The 17,460-nt window shown below is 44.8% G+C and overlaps 1 protein-coding gene across 7 annotated transcripts in view; it reads left to right on the forward strand.

The window, feature by feature from the left end:
- The first annotated feature begins 4,154 nt into the window (after positions 1-4,154).
- The window catches only part of nudE (Nuclear distribution protein nudE), a 284,398-nt gene continuing 271,092 nt past the window's right edge, over positions 4,155-17,460 (forward strand). For 3 of the 7 annotated variants that reach the window (XM_070523077.1, XM_070523078.1, XM_070523076.1), the window contains exons 1-2: positions 4,155-4,396; positions 14,721-14,887. In XM_070523077.1, coding sequence (XP_070379178.1) covers positions 14,796-14,887 — 92 coding nt within the window. In that variant the 5' untranslated portion in view covers positions 4,155-4,396; positions 14,721-14,795. The remainder of the gene's footprint in view (positions 4,397-14,720; positions 14,888-17,460) is intronic. The other 4 variants (XR_011507835.1, XR_011507836.1, XM_070523074.1 and 1 more) reach the window with 2 other exon arrangements.

The raw sequence follows: 17,460 nt of genomic DNA on the forward strand, positions 1-17,460 counted from the left end.
TGCAAATTATTCGTTGCAACTTTGTTTTTGCCTGAGAGGTACAACTTTGCCTCTTGTAAAGTGCTTTTTAGATAAAACACTTACTATTTATTATGACCATTGCTTCCTTTGTTACACAAATGCAGCTTCCAGTGCATTCCAGTTTATTTCCATGTTTATGTAAGTTTCTAATATGAGGCTTGCATATTCATTTCTCACGTTCTGGAATGGCAAGATGCAGCATTACAATACACACTACAGTAGTGTTCACTTGTTACACTGAATCCCCCGTTTAAGTATTCTGTACTAATTTCACTGTATTGCTTTTTTGTTGTATGGTTATTTTTTCTCGCCATTACCCTCTTTGATATATCCTAAAGGCAATATTTCCAATTTTGCATTGTTCCCATTTTTTTTATTTCTGTCACAGGATTGTTTTATGATGGTATGCGGTGGTATTTCTTTTTGTGCTCTTTTCAAGCTTCTAGCTGATTGGTAACATTGCTTACCATCCGATTCATACTCTTGTATTTTTCAGTCTACTTCTTCCATTCGCTCCGATGTCACTTCTGCATAACTCTAGTCCATATAATAGCACGTGCACTTTACTACGATAAATTAGACACTTTAGTACACTCCAGGTTTTTCTGTTCATTTTTGTTTGTGTACTTGGAATTCATGTGCTAGTGAATGTTCACTTTCGAGTTCATTACGAATCCTTTCTGCGACTTTTGTCATTGTTGATGTACTTTTACTTCTATTTGCATTTCTCACACATTTTGTTCGAACCTTGCATAAGCATTACATTTTAATAAAGTGTTTTTGCTTTGTCACAATGTTCTCATTTCATGCACTCTTGGCATGAAAGGCTTGGTCTGGCCACCTGCCAAGACGTGGCCATTTGTTCTTTGCAGGATGTCATTCCCATTGTGGTTGTAAGCATCGTAGCTTACTAAAGGCGGTATTAAGGATTTATTATTCCTAACAGGCTCATTTTCGTGCGACTCGGTAGGGAATGCGCCGGCCATGCGGGGAACAGTGCTTGGCACTGCGCCTTGGCTCTTACAGTCAACACCGACGCTTCTACTCATCTGGGGCGCGATTGGAGATCGTTGTTCGAAACGCCCGATCAGTTTCACCTCACGCGATTGGCCTAGGCCGTGCCAACGGGTGCGGCTGACGACGTCTGCGCGGCATAGGCCAGTCACGTGAGGCGAAACTAAACGCGTGTTTTGAACTACGATGTCTGATCGCGCCCGTCACCCGCGAAAATTAGCTTCAGATAATCGTAAACCTTTCAAGAACGCTTCTAGACCAGCTTTTTGATAACGTCCTAAAAACGTTTAGAAATTGGTTACGAATAGTTTTGGCAAAGGGATTACTTGTGTCTTTCCCAATCCTATTTCTAGACCAGCTTTTCGAATACGTCTTGCAGACCTGTTCTAGATCGTCTCAAGAAAGTAATTAAGCCGGACATTAGCAGAGATATACGACGTTTTCCCGCCGAAGTTCTCTCATTCGTGTCTTCTTTAACCCGTTTTTATCGTCTTGGATAAACGCTACGAAAACGTTACGTATCTCTTTTGTACTACCTGGGAGGTCAGGAGAGTGCATGGTTGAGTGAGAGCCGTAGTGACGTCAGGTGAGTCACTAGTGATCACCTCATTCCACTTTGTGATAATGAGCAGGTTGTTGCTCTTTAAAAGTCATTTCGTTTGATATGCATGTCGCCAGGTTAGGAGAGTGCACGGTTGGGTGAGAGCCGTAGTGACGTCACGTGAGTCACTAGTGATCACCTCATTCTACTTTGTGATAATGAGCAGGTTGTTGCTCTTTAAAAGTCATTTCGTTTGATATGCATGTCGCCAGATTAGGAGAGTTCATGGTTGGGTGAGAACCGTGGAGACGTCACGTGAGTCACTAGTGATCACCCCATTCGACGTTGTGATAATGAGCAGGTTGTTGCTCTTTAAAAGTCATTTCGTTTGATATGCATGTCGCCAGGTTAGGAGAGTGCATGGTTGGGTGAGAACCGTGGAGACGTCACGTGAGTCACTAGTGATCACCCCATTCGACGTTGTGATAATGAGTAGGTTGTTGCTCTTTAAGAGTCATTTCGTTTGATATGCATGTCGCCAGGATATGCATGTCGCCATGGTTGGGTGAGAGCCGTAATGACGTCACGTAAGTCACTAGTGATCAGCTCATTTGACTTTGTGATAATGATCAGGTTGTTGCTCTTCAAAAGCCATTTCGTCTGATATGCATGTGGGCAGGTTAGGAGAGTGCATGGTCGGGTGAGAACCATGATGACGTCATGGGAGTCACTAGTGATCACGTCATTGGCTGGGTGATAGTGAGCCGGTTATTATCCTTTATAAGCCCCTTCGTTTGATATGCATGCTGGCAGTTTAGGATAGTGCATGCGTGAGAAGCGTGGTGACGTCACGCCAGTCACTAGTGATCGCGTCACTTGAGTCATTGATAGAGGGCATGTCTTTGAGCTTTGAAAGCGATTTCCTTTGATATGTTAGTAGGCAGGTTAGGAGAGGTGCGACGGCGGTGGCGTCGAGCGAGTCACAAGTGAGCTAATCATGTCGCTCAAGGATAAGCTGTTGCATTTTCAGAACCATTTCATTCGGTATGCATGACGGAAGCATAAGAGTGCATAGAAAATACAAGATTAGTGAGCTATATTGAATCGCTTAGTGATTATGCCAAGTGCCTGAGTAATTTTGAGCAAGTTTTGACCCTTGCGAACAATGTCGATCGATATGCAAGGCGATAGGGAAGGAAATCGCATGTCATGATCGCGACCCAAGTCGCCTAATATCCGTCACGATTCTGCCGCACTTACCTCTATAAGGGGCTAAGATATCAATATCCCCCACCACATGAAGCATTAACAAAGGAGGAGGCCGCAGGTTGGCGGAGACTGCAAACGGGCTTCTTTCCAAACTTACACATACTAAGTAGGATGTTCCCCATGCAGTATAGCGCAACCTGTCCGTGGTGTGGAGCTAAGCCAACATTATACCACATTACATGGGAGTGTACAAGAAACCAGGCATTCCACAAACACAAAACACCAAGTGCGGAGCAATGGGAGAGCTGGCTCACCAGCCGCGAGCTAGAGGCTCAAAGAGCTCTAATAGCGCACGCGTGCGAGGCGGCCCGGCTCAGTGAAGCCCTGGACTCGGGGCCCATCCATGGCTGAAGAGGACCCAAGCTTCAAGAATTAAGACTTCGGCCTCGACCCGCTAAAACCTTAAAAGAGTCAATAAAGTTTTCCATTCCATTCCATTCGCTTATGTGAGTCTCTTGTCACTCGGGAATGCGACTCAAGAAGGAGGAAATGAGCGAGCGGTATAACACACGGAAGTGTTTCTGAAGCAACCATGACAAGACCGGTAGCGTGGAAACTGTGCTCCTGTAGTGCAGACGCCAATATAGTGATCACATCAATGAATACACGGCATTCATGACTCCTGTTACGAGCTCTTCTGCAAGAATTATTCGTTTCTCAATCAATTTCCCACAGGATTAAATTGACTGGCACTGGGATTAAAATGTGTGGCACTTGGATTAAAATGGATGGCGCAGGGATTAAATGAGTTGGCACGCGGATTAATTCGGATGGCGCTGGGATTAAAAGTGATGGCGCATGGATTAAATTATTGGCACTGGGATTAAAAATGCTGGCACTCAGATTAAATTGGCTGGCACCTGGATTATTTTCAATGGCGTTCGGATTAAACTGAGCGGGAAAACCTGTAGATGCGCGGAGGGGGTAGGTAGGTGTTCTGTGGGTAGGGCCTCTCCTCAGTTGCCTTCCTCTGATGTGAAATGGTGAAACTCTACGCGTGCTCCGATGCGAGAATTTTTTCCCTAGCCACCCGCCAGATGACGCAACATGTCAAATCAGCAGCTTAACTTCCGTTTGCAAAAGCAGTTTCTGCTTCATTCTACAAAATGCAGGCAATTACCGATGTTTAAATACATCTCAAACAACTTAGACTACAATATGCTACCATGTGAGCGATGTTTGTTTTTAATTAGACGAGTAGTTGTGGACAGGAATTTTTTAAAGGTCAGGAGTGCCGCAAACGTGCACACGTCAATCGCATGCATCTTCGGTCTTTTTACTAGCGCCATCTTTAAATAATTACGCAGAAGTAAGAAAAACGGTGGTCGTTCATACCTGGATCTGGTGAAAAGTACGCACGCTCCAAAAATGTCTGTCTGCCGCCGTCGGTTACTTTTTCGAGGGCTGTGAGGTTTCAAGCTATTTGGGATTGTGATCCGGCCTTTGTGCGGCCGAGGTACTTTGTCGTGCCATCGTCGGATGCCCGACTGCTCCTAGAAGGAGCGAAGCGCCTGTCGGTGATCTCGCGAGAGGAGCCTCTGCTTGACGCAGGTAGGAAATACGTCCGCCTGCATTTTCTGTATTAGTCGCCTCGCGCAGTCCGCCACGCCCCTGTTCGGCACTACTGGATTCATACTTTGTTGCGGATAACACACCTTCGAATCGCCGTGCCTTACACCAACTTTGAATGAGCCTGCTGGCCGAGCACCCTTTCGTCACAGTCGGCTGGCGTTTCCTGTTTTGCTTGCTGTTCGTCGTCGCTCCTCGCACAGGCAGCTTATTTTTTCGCAAGTGCACTGCGGTGCCTGGCGTCACCTGTTTCGTAGCTAGCCGACAACTTTCGCCTGCTCACTCCTGTCGTCATCCGAGTGGACGACGACAGGAGTCAGAATTAATTTCATTTGCAGTGGACAAACACTGGTGTTTGAGGGAGTTTGTTGTCCGACTATATGCAGAACCGAATATTGTTCTAGGTTGACCGTTAAATTGGTGCGCAGTTAGCATCCCGTTGCTTCAGTTTGTTTCAAACAACACGCACCAGCCTAGCTTGCGCGTACTGTTGACTGCCTTGACATATGCTCGAGGCTGGTCGCCGCTCCACGCTGACGGCATGATTAGCCGTGTCGGGGATGAACGGCGAGAGAGACGCATCGCGAATCGGCGCACGCTATCGGTGCTAAAAGCTACATAAGTCATCTGCCTGCCGTACGTAGTTCTGACCGTAGCAGGTCAGAACATTGATTCAGGCCGACCTCTCAGCTCTTCTATCATAACAAATACCTCTCATCGGCCTGCCGAGAATCGTGCCGGTGGCCGCGTGAAAGTCTATGTAGGCATCAATCTCCAGAGCGATCAAAAGAAAAGAAAGAAAAAAGGTGCCGGTTAACGCTAAGTCTCGGTAAGCGTAAACGAATTCGTTCTAGCCTGCAGGGAAGATATCATTTACCCTGCATAGTGCAACGAACCTTTACCGACCCCTGGCGCCCCATGTTTATACTGGTGTCACACGCAGCACTTTCAATCGCGATCCGAAAATTCGGTCTGGATCGGGCTTGACCGCGGTAGAAAATACCCTGTGTGAGTGGGGTATTAGCGTAAACCATAGTTTCCAAGTTACCCTAGAGGGTAATGTGGCACTAGTGTCTGCGGGGGCTCTCCTGAGCGTTACCTCAACCTACGTGGGAATGGGAATTATGGGAAGTACAGGCTTCGGATTGACTTAGATCTTTAGACTAGTGGCGTTGGTTTGCGATACAGTAAATGAAGTTTTACTAAAAAATTATCGCGTAAAATCAAATTTCATTTCTGCAGCATCTTATATAATCCACAGCACATTACATAAACTTTGTACGACTTTGAGATTGAAGCACAGTTTACCACCAGGGAACATATTCTCACTATATTACCTAGAGGGAAATCTGGTGCTGCTGCGCTGTGGTATACGTGGGAATGCCGTGTATTGTGACTTCGGATTGGCAGCATTCTCGGAGAGCCAGGACACCTTGAAGATGCGCCTGGCAGGCGCCGTTCCGTCTTTCACAATCATTCATTTTCTACTAAAACAGCACGTAAAAAGCTGTTTTAGCTTTATTATTACGCAAAAACATGTTTTGTTTAACTATGAGAACTTGTTATTGCAGGGAAAGGCTTTCGTCCTGCAATGGACATAAAACAGGCTGCTGCTGCTGCTGATGATGGTGGTGATGATTTATTGATTCTGGATATCTTGTCGATTCTGTTTTTATTTTAGTAAGGCTTTTCATACTTCTAACTCTGCAACAGTCTTGAAGCTTTTGGTCTTTCTGGTCCTCCATTAAAATTTGTAAAGTCGTATTTACTGAACAGGCAAGAAATAGCTGTGGAGTCTGTTCTTCTGGCACAAAAACATTCAACTAAGGTGTGCCTCGGTGCTCTAATTCAAGCCTGCTACTCTTTATAATCAATGTTAATGACCTGCCTAAACAACTAATAAATACTGTCATTTATATGCGGATGACACCGCTGTTCAACATCTGATACTTGTATTGTTTCCTTAGCTCTGAAACTAGATATGGTTTCAAGACAGATTGTTCGCTTTTGTTCTAGTAATCAATTAGTCCTCAACCCATTTAAGGCTAAGTTTACGGTTTTCAGATTGCACAGGAAACGTACACCTAACACTACTTCTATAATTCTTGGATCACTTCATATCACTATAACTGAATGTGTAGAATTCCTTGGTGTACAAATAGATTGTAACCTGAAGTTTCACAACCATATTCATCACTTGAAATGTAAGGCTTTGCATTTGGCATTGGAGCGCTCTGGAAAGCCTGGTCATTTTTTTCTCAACACTTCCTTTTTACATTGTATTTTGCCTTGGTTCATAGGCACATCAACTATGGGATTGTTGCTTGGGGAAGCACCTACTAAAGTCACGTTTTACCTAATCAGCACATTCAAAATGCAGCCATCCACATCATCACTAGGACATCTAACTTGGCGAATATAGGCTACTTGCGCCTTGATAACAAGGTTTTGTCAGCTGAGCGATTGTTTTTTTCAACCTGCTTCTTCTTTTCTATAGGTTAGTAACAAATCAGCTACAATATAGCTTTATTGATGTTAATGTGCTTAAAAACAGTAATCATACGAGATTTGCTCTAAACAGTTTTGGCTCAATTAGAGCTCACACTAATTATGGACAAATGGTTTCAGCATACACAGCAATAAAACAATTGAATAATTTACTGAACTCTTTGAAGTCATCATCTGCATCTATTAAATCATCACTTAGATTATTTATTTTACAATAAATCCAGCCATATATATATTAAGTTGTATGATGCATTATGTGTAGTAATTGTACTGCTATATGTGAACTTTTGTTGTTTGTGGGTTTACCGAATGGATAACCATTTATGTTATTGAATTCTTATTACTCCCTGTAGTGAAGGAAGCAGCATCGCGTGTCACCTACTCACAGACGGGAACGTCTGCTTGCTTTATTGCTGTGTATTTTATACCAGCCAACAGAATAACCGAATGGACAAATGATCAGCAGCATCAGTTGTAGAGCATCAGTCTCTACACTACATTCCTCCTTGTCACAAAGGTGGACTAATCACAGGCTAAATGCAGGTCTGGTCTTTTTGATGTAATAATGCATCGACCCAATCAAGCTTACCGAGAACAGCGACTTGGAGTCCCGGTGTGCACTGTTCTCAGACAGTCTGCGCCTGGTAAGGAAGGCGCACTTTCCACGAGAGCCTCTGGAGAAACCACACCATCAGGCTAAGCACCCGAGAGGTCTCCGGCACTGTTAGTTGTCTCTGCTGCCTCTGGCACTGGTGATCGCGCCCTCGAACCTGGTGACCCGCTATGACCAGCAAAGGGAACAAGCAGATGACGGTTCTGCTGAACCACACCATTCAGCTTTTCCACCACATAGCATCACAGATTCTGACCATGACTAAAGGCACCCTAGCAGCACACCTGGCATCTGTTGCCCAGATGCTCTGACCAGCTTGTAGACCCAGTAGTGGTTGAGCATCATGGTGAAAGTTGTAGTCTGTGGTCTTCCTGCGCCTAGCAGCTTTGTCACGCTCTTTGAAGGTCCCATGGTCAGGCTGTTTCGGAGTTTTGGAAAACGGGTGTGCAGGCGCTGACCTATCAAGCTGAGCAGGGTGAAGCCTGTTGAGCCGGGAGTGTCCCTGTGCGTGCACTTGCCAACGGTTTCTATGACCACTAGCGTGTAGCTTTCAAGAGAAGCAATTGCATCAATTGCGCTGTCCAAAGGGGGAAGCGGAGCCTTTTGATAATGTGTCAGCAGTAGCTAGCAGCTTGCCCGGAACGTACAATACCTTGAACTGATAGTGCATCAACTTGAATCGCGGGCGTTGTATCCTGGGTGGTAGCAAATCCACCTGCATGTCACCCAGAAGTGTTGTTAGTGGCTGATGGTCTGTTTCAATGAGGAATAGGAGTCTTATTTTGTTGTAGCACAAGCTGAACGACAAGGACCACAGAATAGGCACATCTGACACACACAGCGCTAACTTTCAACAGATTTATTTCCAATTCTCGTCACTACATATACCCTCGGAACATCATACAGCAAGTGTAGAAGCCTGGTAAACTTGAACAAATACAGGGGACCATGCACAAGCACCTTTTTGTCACACAGATTGATTGACATGTTCACATTCAATGCGAACAAAGATAATCGAGCTCTTTTGTGGATCATAAAATGGAAGGCTTACTAATGCATGTATCACCACATTTTAATATTTGTCTAGCTTCTATTATTAAGCGCATCATCTCACACCTGTTTCTTCTCATTAAGACTGTTTCCTTAAATCTTGGTTTGCAGTTGCGCCTCTGGCAATGGATGGCAAGAAAACTCTCGGCAGCCACATTGTTTACTTTGTTCTTGTGTTCTCATATCCTGTCATATTCAAAACAGTGGTACCCTGTACAGTCGCCGACTGATTTTCCAGACTCCGAAAATTCGGACGTGCTCGATTATTCAGCCAGCTTCGCGGCACCGCCATTCTCCCCATAGACCATAATGTATAACTGCCGAAAGTTCGGACACCTTGCAACCTCTCGTCTGATTTTTCGGACACTCCTTGAGCCAACTCGATCGAGAGCACTGTGCACCGACTCTGCACCGACTCTGCCCGGTGCATGGTTCGATTTGCTGAACAACATTTTTGTTTTGAACAGAGCCTTCTTGCCGCCCCCTGAAGTGGCGCTACTGCAAATTCCCGCTCATCATCATCATTTCTGCCTGGTTCGATAGAGTGGCTCTACAGCAGTTCCGGTTTCAGCTTAGTAAGCCACGTCAAGACAATCCAGCAGCTGAATTGTTTCTTCCTAACTCTATGGTTTCTTCGCGCACGACGTTGCGAGTGGGCCACGTTTTTTGTTTGTGCGACAGGTGTCGGCATGGTGGCGTTTGCTTTGTGTGCTATGTCGAGGTTCTGGTGATCCAATGTGGCAATGGAAACATCGTGTCAAGTGTCTAATGGCGCCGACAGTGCCCGCGCAGACTGTGCTGGGGAATGCCGGCAAGCGGGTGCCGGGAGGCCTAAGATTTGTCGCCTTCTGATGTGCTCCCTATGGGCACCCTGCAATGCAGTTTGCCAATACATGTCGCGCCACCTGGCAGCGGCGGTGAGCATCCGCGGGTAGGCCGTCACCGTCATTTCACCAGTGGCCGCGGTGCGCTCAGGCGCGCCTGCCAGCCTGCTTTTCCAATTTTCCAATAGATTGCCCGCGGCCTCTTGGCAGCTCCTTTGTGAAAAGTGTGAACAAAAAGAACAAGCGCAGATACTGCTGCGGTAACAACTGTCACAACCGCGAAGGGGATGTCGGCATCAAATTGTGCCGCTTCCCTTCGAAACCGGGGGAAGCAACCCGGCGGCTGAAGTGGATCGTCGCGGTTCGTGTCGGTCTTGCGAATTTCTGCTAAACGAACTAAGACGTAAGTGAAAAAACAAGAAAAAGAAATGAAAAAGAGCCAGGAGCGGCATCTGTAAAAAGACACAATAAAGCGTCAACTGCATGAAAATGCGTGAACTGATTCCTGCTGTTGTAAATCAGTTTTGATAGTTGTTTAGCTCTTCTTGCTCCAAAACAAAGTCGCAGTGGTTGTTAGGTGTGAAATCTAGCTTCGTAGGCGCTCCGTGCTGGAGCTTTGCATGCGCTTGCTTCCTCCTGCGCCAAGATCAAGACGCGAATGCTGGTACCGAGCTCATTCGTGCCGATGTTTTCTCGCGCTTAGAACAACAGAACTATAAGGTTGGAGTACACTGCAGAACACGACGAGTATTCGAAAATGAGCATTTCCCTCGCGCACACGAGAGTATATTGGTTCAATCTTCACGTTGTTTAGTCTCAGCTGATTGCTCTCTATGATTCTTCAGCGGTAATACCTTCTGACATTCGAGCCCGAACGACAATACCAGAATATGCTCGAGGCACTTCGTCAACGGAGAAAAAAGCACTTACCTGCCAATTCGCCAAAACCTCTACAATGTGAGGGGCAAGGCACGCTCCAAGTAAGGAAGCGACAAATGACAGTTCAAAGACGTCCACGGCCGTATTTGCTCACTTAAGTGGCATAAAATAATGATTTGTTAACGCACTTCGAAATCGACGTCGTAAGCATACTTACTTTGTTGTGAAAAATACTTCGCTACCTGCGGTGGTTGCTTAGTGGCTACGGTGTTGGGCTGCTGAGCGCAAGGTCGCGGGAATAAATCCCGGCCACCGCGGCGGAATTTCGATGGGGTCGAAATACTAAAACACCCGTGTAATTAGATTTTGGTCCACGTTAAAGAACCCCAGGCGGTCCAAATTATTCCGGAGTCTCCCACCACGGCGTGCCTCCTAATCAGATCGTGGTTTTGGCACCTAAAACACCACAATTTAATTTAAGCACCTCAGTGGGATGTCCGTGCTGTTTACTTCTTTGGCACGGTATACGTGGTTGTAGTATAAGTTTTCACGTCCTTTCTCAAGCGTTGGTGATCCAAAATGGGCCTCGACGTTTTCGATTGCCTTAAAACCGCAATTTAGAATGTCCGAAAGCTTTCAAACGAGTGCCGCAAAAGCATGCCTCCGTAGCAGCGGCCGCCTCGGTGTTTCGCGCAACTGACACGGTGGCGCTGACGGCTGAGCCGATCGCCGCGCCGCCTGACCATTGCAGGGAGCCCATTGACACGGAAAATGTTCTGCCGAGACCTGCGCAGTGGTTGCATTGCAATTCCGGACACCGTCTCATTTGACAGTTTCACAGGTGCTGACACTGCTGTACTGACATGTGCAGAACCTGACGACGGCAAGATCATTCGTCAGGTTTCTGCTGCACCACCGGACGATGACTCTGAGTGGGAAGATGACGCACCATGTGCTACGCTGCCATTGCATGCGGTATGACCACAGCCGTGCACAAGCAGTGACTGTGCTTTCAGCCGCCGTACGACCCTCTCAGACATTCAGGCTTATCTGATTGCGCATAAACGGAACAGCGTGCAACGGTGCATTCACGATTTCTTCAAGCCTAATGCCGAGCCCGAATAAGTGCGTGGAAATAAAGGATTTCATTTCTTGTTTCTCAATCTGCTTTTTCGGACACCTGTTTATTCGGACGTTTCCGCTGTCCCCGTGAGGTCCAAATAAACGGTCGGCGACTGTAGTTGTCGAAACAGGCAGTGTGTATAGGTTCTTGTCTAGCACTAGTGCTAAGTAATATGTTTTTAGCCAAACTGGACTGAGACCTGTCAGATCACCTTCATGAATCTAAGGTTGTAAAAATTTTTAGATATGTTGATGGCTTCTTGGTTATTATTGACTGTACATTCACTTGTTTACTAATCAATGTGCTCCCCTTTTTACCGCTATTCGTGGCAGTCTTAACCCACTAGAAGTAGTCTTTGAAATGCCATGTGACAGGAGGATTCTTGACATCAAATTTGTACCCACCGATAACAAAACTTGCTGGTGTTACGAGCCTAGGGCAAGTAAGCCACTTTTACCATGTCATTCTGTGCATACGAAGCTTGTGAAAAGGGGAACCGCTGAGCTGTGTTTCAGCGAAGCACTGAAGAAGTCATGCCAGCAGCTAATGCATGATAGCTTCGGACAGCAAGCCTCACATTTAAGCGGCACTGGTTACCCGAGCCACCGATGCTCAAGGCAGGAACGGGCGCCTAAGAGCTGCACTCTAAACAGACAGCTAAAGAAATGGGCCAGAAGGCCTTAAACAGAGTAAGGCTACGTGCTTGTAAACTTGCTTGACCCTGCACATGCATCCCTGAAGCGCAGAAAAGTGTGATGCTGTGTTGAGAAGCATGTGAAGCCGTTTGTGAGGTGCGCCCAATGTTCTAGCTTATATTGTTAATTTGTCAATATCTTCAGGAATTTTTCCAGATGCGCTAAAAACCACTCGCATAACACCAATCCAATGAACGTGGTGCGAAAGATCAAGTTTCAAATTACAGACCAATTTTGGTCTTAAATATATTTTCAAAGCTTTTCGAAAGCATCGTGGTTGACATGCTGTGGTCTTTCTTGACTGAACACAATGTAATCTCAAAGAACCAATATGGTTTCCAAAATAATAAGTCAGCAGAGCAAGCCCTTCTAGATATCGGGGATAAAATAATTCAGAACATTGAAAAACAGAAGGTTACACTTCGCCTTTTTCTAGATTAGCGGAAGGCTTTCGACTCGATCGATCATAAAATATTATTCCGTTAACTAGAAATCTACGGAATATGTGGTGTCTCTAATGATTTAATAAGGAGTTGCCTAACGAATTGAAGCCAATTTGTTCAGATAAATTCTATTACCTCTGACATTTTGCCCATAAAACAAGGTGTACTTCAGGGCTCAAAACTTGGCCCGCCATTGTACGAATACCCCACTCACCTGACTTGGCAATGTATGCCGGTGATACGATCATGTTTCTTACGCCCAATGACACTTCTGAACTTTCTGTCAGTGTTAATGCGTATCTAAATCGCTTATCAGTTTGGTTGTGTGCAAATAGTCTTGAATTAAATATTGCAAAAACAACATACATTTTATTCAGGCCTCGTAACAAGAACATACCTAATGACATAAACATTAATTACAATAGTACAGCAATTAACCATGTCCAAGAACAAAAATTCTTAGGCGTTTGGTTTGACGAACATTTATCTTGGAGTTCGCATATAAGGATGCTATGCAGTGTCCTTTCTAAATCTGTCGGTATCATTAACAGGATAACCCAGCTGATTCCGCTTTGGCTGAAGCAACAGCTATACAATACTCTCCTTTACTCTAAACTGGGGTCCTGGTTTGGGGTACAACTTCAATAACAAACTACAACAAGTTAATTCTTCTACAGAAATGAATCCTTCGTATATACTGCAGTTACCATGGCCGTTTTGTAGACCTTGAAACAGCTCCATTGTTTCAACGCTACTCCCTTCTTCAAGCAGACAGAATATATTATAAGAAACTTCTGATTACCATACACAAACAAAAATTATTCACCAAAATAGACAACGATGAAATACCTCGTTATTCACTCCACCGGAATACCAGACACTTACTGAAAACAAGAACCAATTGTGGTAAACAAACATTCATGTATCAGTCGACAGAAATAGCAAACAAGGTAGGAGAACTGTTAAACTTTAGTGCTTCAGAAAGCTCCTACAAAAGATAGCTTAGTGCATTATTGCTCGCCGATGACATTTGCTTTCACTAATTAACATTTTCATTTTATTGCATGTGTGTGTAGGCATGTATGACCTAACAAGGAGTAGCATTTGTGCTAATGTTTATGCGGCTTACTGGTTGTAACGAACAAATATTGTAACCATTTTTGTTACTGAAATTATGCTCTCTTGTGCGGAATGTATCACTTCACTTTATTTTCTTTAATGACCCCTCTTGGGGTGTTACATAAGAGGTGGGGTTTACAATATGCAAGCGTTTACAGAAGTCGAAAATTTGGCTGGACAGGGTATGGCAGCGATATGGTGAGGAAGGCCGTTCCAGTCAGTTGCCGTATGTGAAAAAAATGAGTTCACGAAGGTAGTAGTACGGACTTGTGTACGCAAAACTTGAGGAGGGTGACCGATGGGATCTGCATGGTGGGGGTGCGCAAATGTATGGTTCTTGTCTTAGGGGTGAATGAAAGGACTTGTGATACAAGACTGGCAATGCGACGGCGAGCAGGAAGATCACGCAAACCTGATTGCAATTTTAGAGATGATATGCTAACGTTGTATGAGTATGAAGAGTGAATAAACCTGGTAGCCCAGTTTTGTACAGCTTCGATGGCATTTGTTTGTATGTACATGTATGTACGTTATATGTGTATTCATTTGTACTGATTTTATCCACTGTTGTAACCGTGGGGTATGGGACCTCTGTCAGGCCTTCGTGCCTATAGTCCGTCTCCCCTCGCTCGGACGAGAAAGTACATATGATGATGACGATGATGATGTGCGCCCAATGTGATGCGTTGATTTTCTGGGAAGTTGCACTGCTGCTGAGCTTGAGGTCACGGGTTCAATCCCGGCCATGGTGGCCACTGCACTACTCCAGTGGAATGCAGGAACACTCGTGTGCTTACACACTTGGTTGCACATAGAGGTTAATCTCAAGTCACTCACTATGGTTGTGCCTCTTAACCATAATGACAAATCGTAGTGCAGAAAACAGAGGTACAGAAAAGATGGCAGATGAGTGCTCTCTTTTCTTCTGTCTGTTTTTCCGCGCTATGATTTTTAATAATGATGAACCAACTCCTAACCATGCAGTGGTTTTGGCGCGTAAAGCCACAGAATTTAATTTGATATAACTTAGCTAGGGTCTGTGCGCCTTGTAGGAGAAGCCATGGAGACTAGGGCAGGGCTCTGACTCTCATCGTCGGCTGCTGGGCTGTCCTGCTGCCACCACCACCATGGCAATGGAAGGGGACACAGAGCCAGCATTCAAGAGCCTGCAGGATGAGGCAGCCTTCTATCGAGAGCAAGCTGTCCAGTACGAGGCCAAGTGAGTGCGCCTGTTGTTGTGGTTCATGGCCGTCTTCTCTTTTGCTGGAGCCACATCTTCATTTAGGAATACACACTTGAGCCTAGCTTTGTTCTCTTGGGTGGTGAAGTCGAGGCAGAAGTGCAGTCCAGAACCCATGACCATATACTGCTTGCGTGCACAAATGCAAATTTGTTAAAATTATGCAGACATTAAGTTACTCGTTTAAGTGTATCTAGAATTACAGAAGGTAGAAAATTGCATGGTGCATCCCTTCTGTGCTCACACACTCAAATTAAAGGCATAAGAGGCAAGCATTCTAGACTGATAGAGTATTCTTAGAAAACTAATTTTCTTTTCAGTTCAGTTTGTTCATTTCACTTCCCCTTTTCTTTACAAGTAATTGTTGGAACACAAATACGCTGCAAAAGAAACCGAGAGAGAACCAGGGACTGAAGGTGTGCACCGGACTTGGTCCTCAGTAGTCGGGCAGCAGCAGGGGCAGCACAATAGCATTGTTACAAAATAAGAAAACTCAATGAGGAATATAAATTTTGATGCACTCTAGCAAAATCAACATAAATACCTCGACAAAGCACAACAGAAAATGCCTTTACCAGAAAGTGAAAGTAGTTCAAGATGTTGCATAATTAAACATATTCTATAAGCCATTTGGCAAAGAACACCAACTAACTGTTTGCTGCATAAACCTAAATACACAAGTAAAATAGAGCCTGGCAACAAAAAAAGAAAGCAAAAGTGCCAAGTTTTGTATTACTTAAGCCCTGGAAGAAGAATGAATAGGAGGATTGGGGTGTTTATATATCTTTATTAAGTTGCTTTCTCAAGTGTCTCGGGGACTTTGCTTGTTAAATTTCATTACCATTACCATCCATCCTTTCAGTGCCAATGACATAGCAGTATGTTCTCCACTCTGTCCAGTCAGATGTGTGCAGTAACGCACACATTTGGCAAACTTTGAGGTAGCTGCGCCATGTGTTCTATAATTCTGGAAGCATTTTTGCTCATCTCTATGGGTTTGCTCAATTTGGGTATTTAGCACATTGTCCAACATGGCCGTTTGTGCGTGTGCACTCACCCGGACTGCTTACAATGCTTAGCCAAATGGCCGCCCCCTACTAATGAATCTACCAGCGCACAAAAAAGGAAATTTTAGCATATAATTCGGCTCGCTCAAAGTTGGTTAAGAGAGGGCATTGCAAAAATTTAAAACCTCCTCAGAAGTTTTTGTCTGGGAAGGGTCACTGATGTCTAGCAAGTTTAGTTTTTTTTTAAGGTACATGTCGACAGATTTCTGCCACATGTCCCTCTCAGAAACTATCACCCTGAACGGTACACCTTCTTTGTGAGTCTTAGCACTGAAAAATACTTCCAGACAATCATTCTTGCTTTTTTTGATGCTGTTCATCCCACCTTGCAGATTCATCTTTTTACACAATTGTTGTGCTACGTGGAGGCTTACAGCTTTTTAAGGCGTCGACACCTTCGGAGTTGATCCTCGTGTCCTCGTCCTCTGGAGCACATCTAGAGACCTGACGCACAATAGATAAAAGTTAGGCTTTTTCTTCGGGGGTTGCAGCGCAAACTTTGTAAGAGCTCATGAAAATCAACGTTTAAAGGCCTTCTCTGCCGATGTTAAAGACCTTTATTATTCTCTGCCACAATCAGAATTATTAACCTGTATTGACAGTTGCATAGATACATATGGTGCCGTTAGGATTAGCACAAAAGCAGGTACATCCATTGACAATTTTTTAGAATTACTTAGGTTTTATTTGTCATCTACGTTTATCGTTAACAAAGGTACCATGTAGCTGCAGAAACAAGGAGTGTGTATAGGTTCGTGCCTAGCACCAGTGCTAAGTAATCTGTTTTTAGCCAAACTTGACAGAGACCTGTCACAGCGCATTCACGAATCTGAGGTTGTAAAAGTTTTTAGATATGTTGACGACTTTTTAGTTCTTATTGCTTGTTCATCTGCTTGTTTTACTAATGAATGTGCTCCTGTTTTTACAGCTATTCGTGACTGTCTAAATTCACTAGAAGTGACTTTTCAAATGCCATGTGATGGGAGGATTAGATTCCTCGGCAGCAAGTTTGTGCTCGCCGATAACGAAACCTGCTGGTGTTACGAACCTAGGGCAAGTAAGCCGCTTTTACTATTTCATTCCGCGCATACAAAGCTTGTGAAGAGGGGAATCGCAAAGATGTGTTTCAGCGAAGCACTGAAAAAATCGTGCCAACACCTAATGCCCGATAGCTTCGAACGGCAAGCCTCGCGTTTAAGCTGCGCTGGTTACCCGAGCCACATGCTTGTGTCAGTCGCAGAAGGACTGCTTAAGAAGGCGCAGAAAGCAGTTCGGAGCAGGTGCACATTTCGAGCACTGGCATGAACAAAAGAAAGGTTGCCGTAATCCCCTACATACACGGGTTCTCCTATAGAAGAAAGAAGATTGCTGGAAGGAGCGGCATCAACGTTGTATTTTCGGCACCTAATAAATTGGTCAGCCTTTGTAAAAACACAAGGCCAGAAAGAATCCCACATAGCGCATGCGCAAAAGAACATAAAAACA

This window comes from Dermacentor albipictus, chromosome 8 (genome assembly GCF_038994185.2).
Source record: "Dermacentor albipictus isolate Rhodes 1998 colony chromosome 8, USDA_Dalb.pri_finalv2, whole genome shotgun sequence".
Classification (NCBI taxonomy): domain Eukaryota; kingdom Metazoa; phylum Arthropoda; class Arachnida; order Ixodida; family Ixodidae; genus Dermacentor; species Dermacentor albipictus.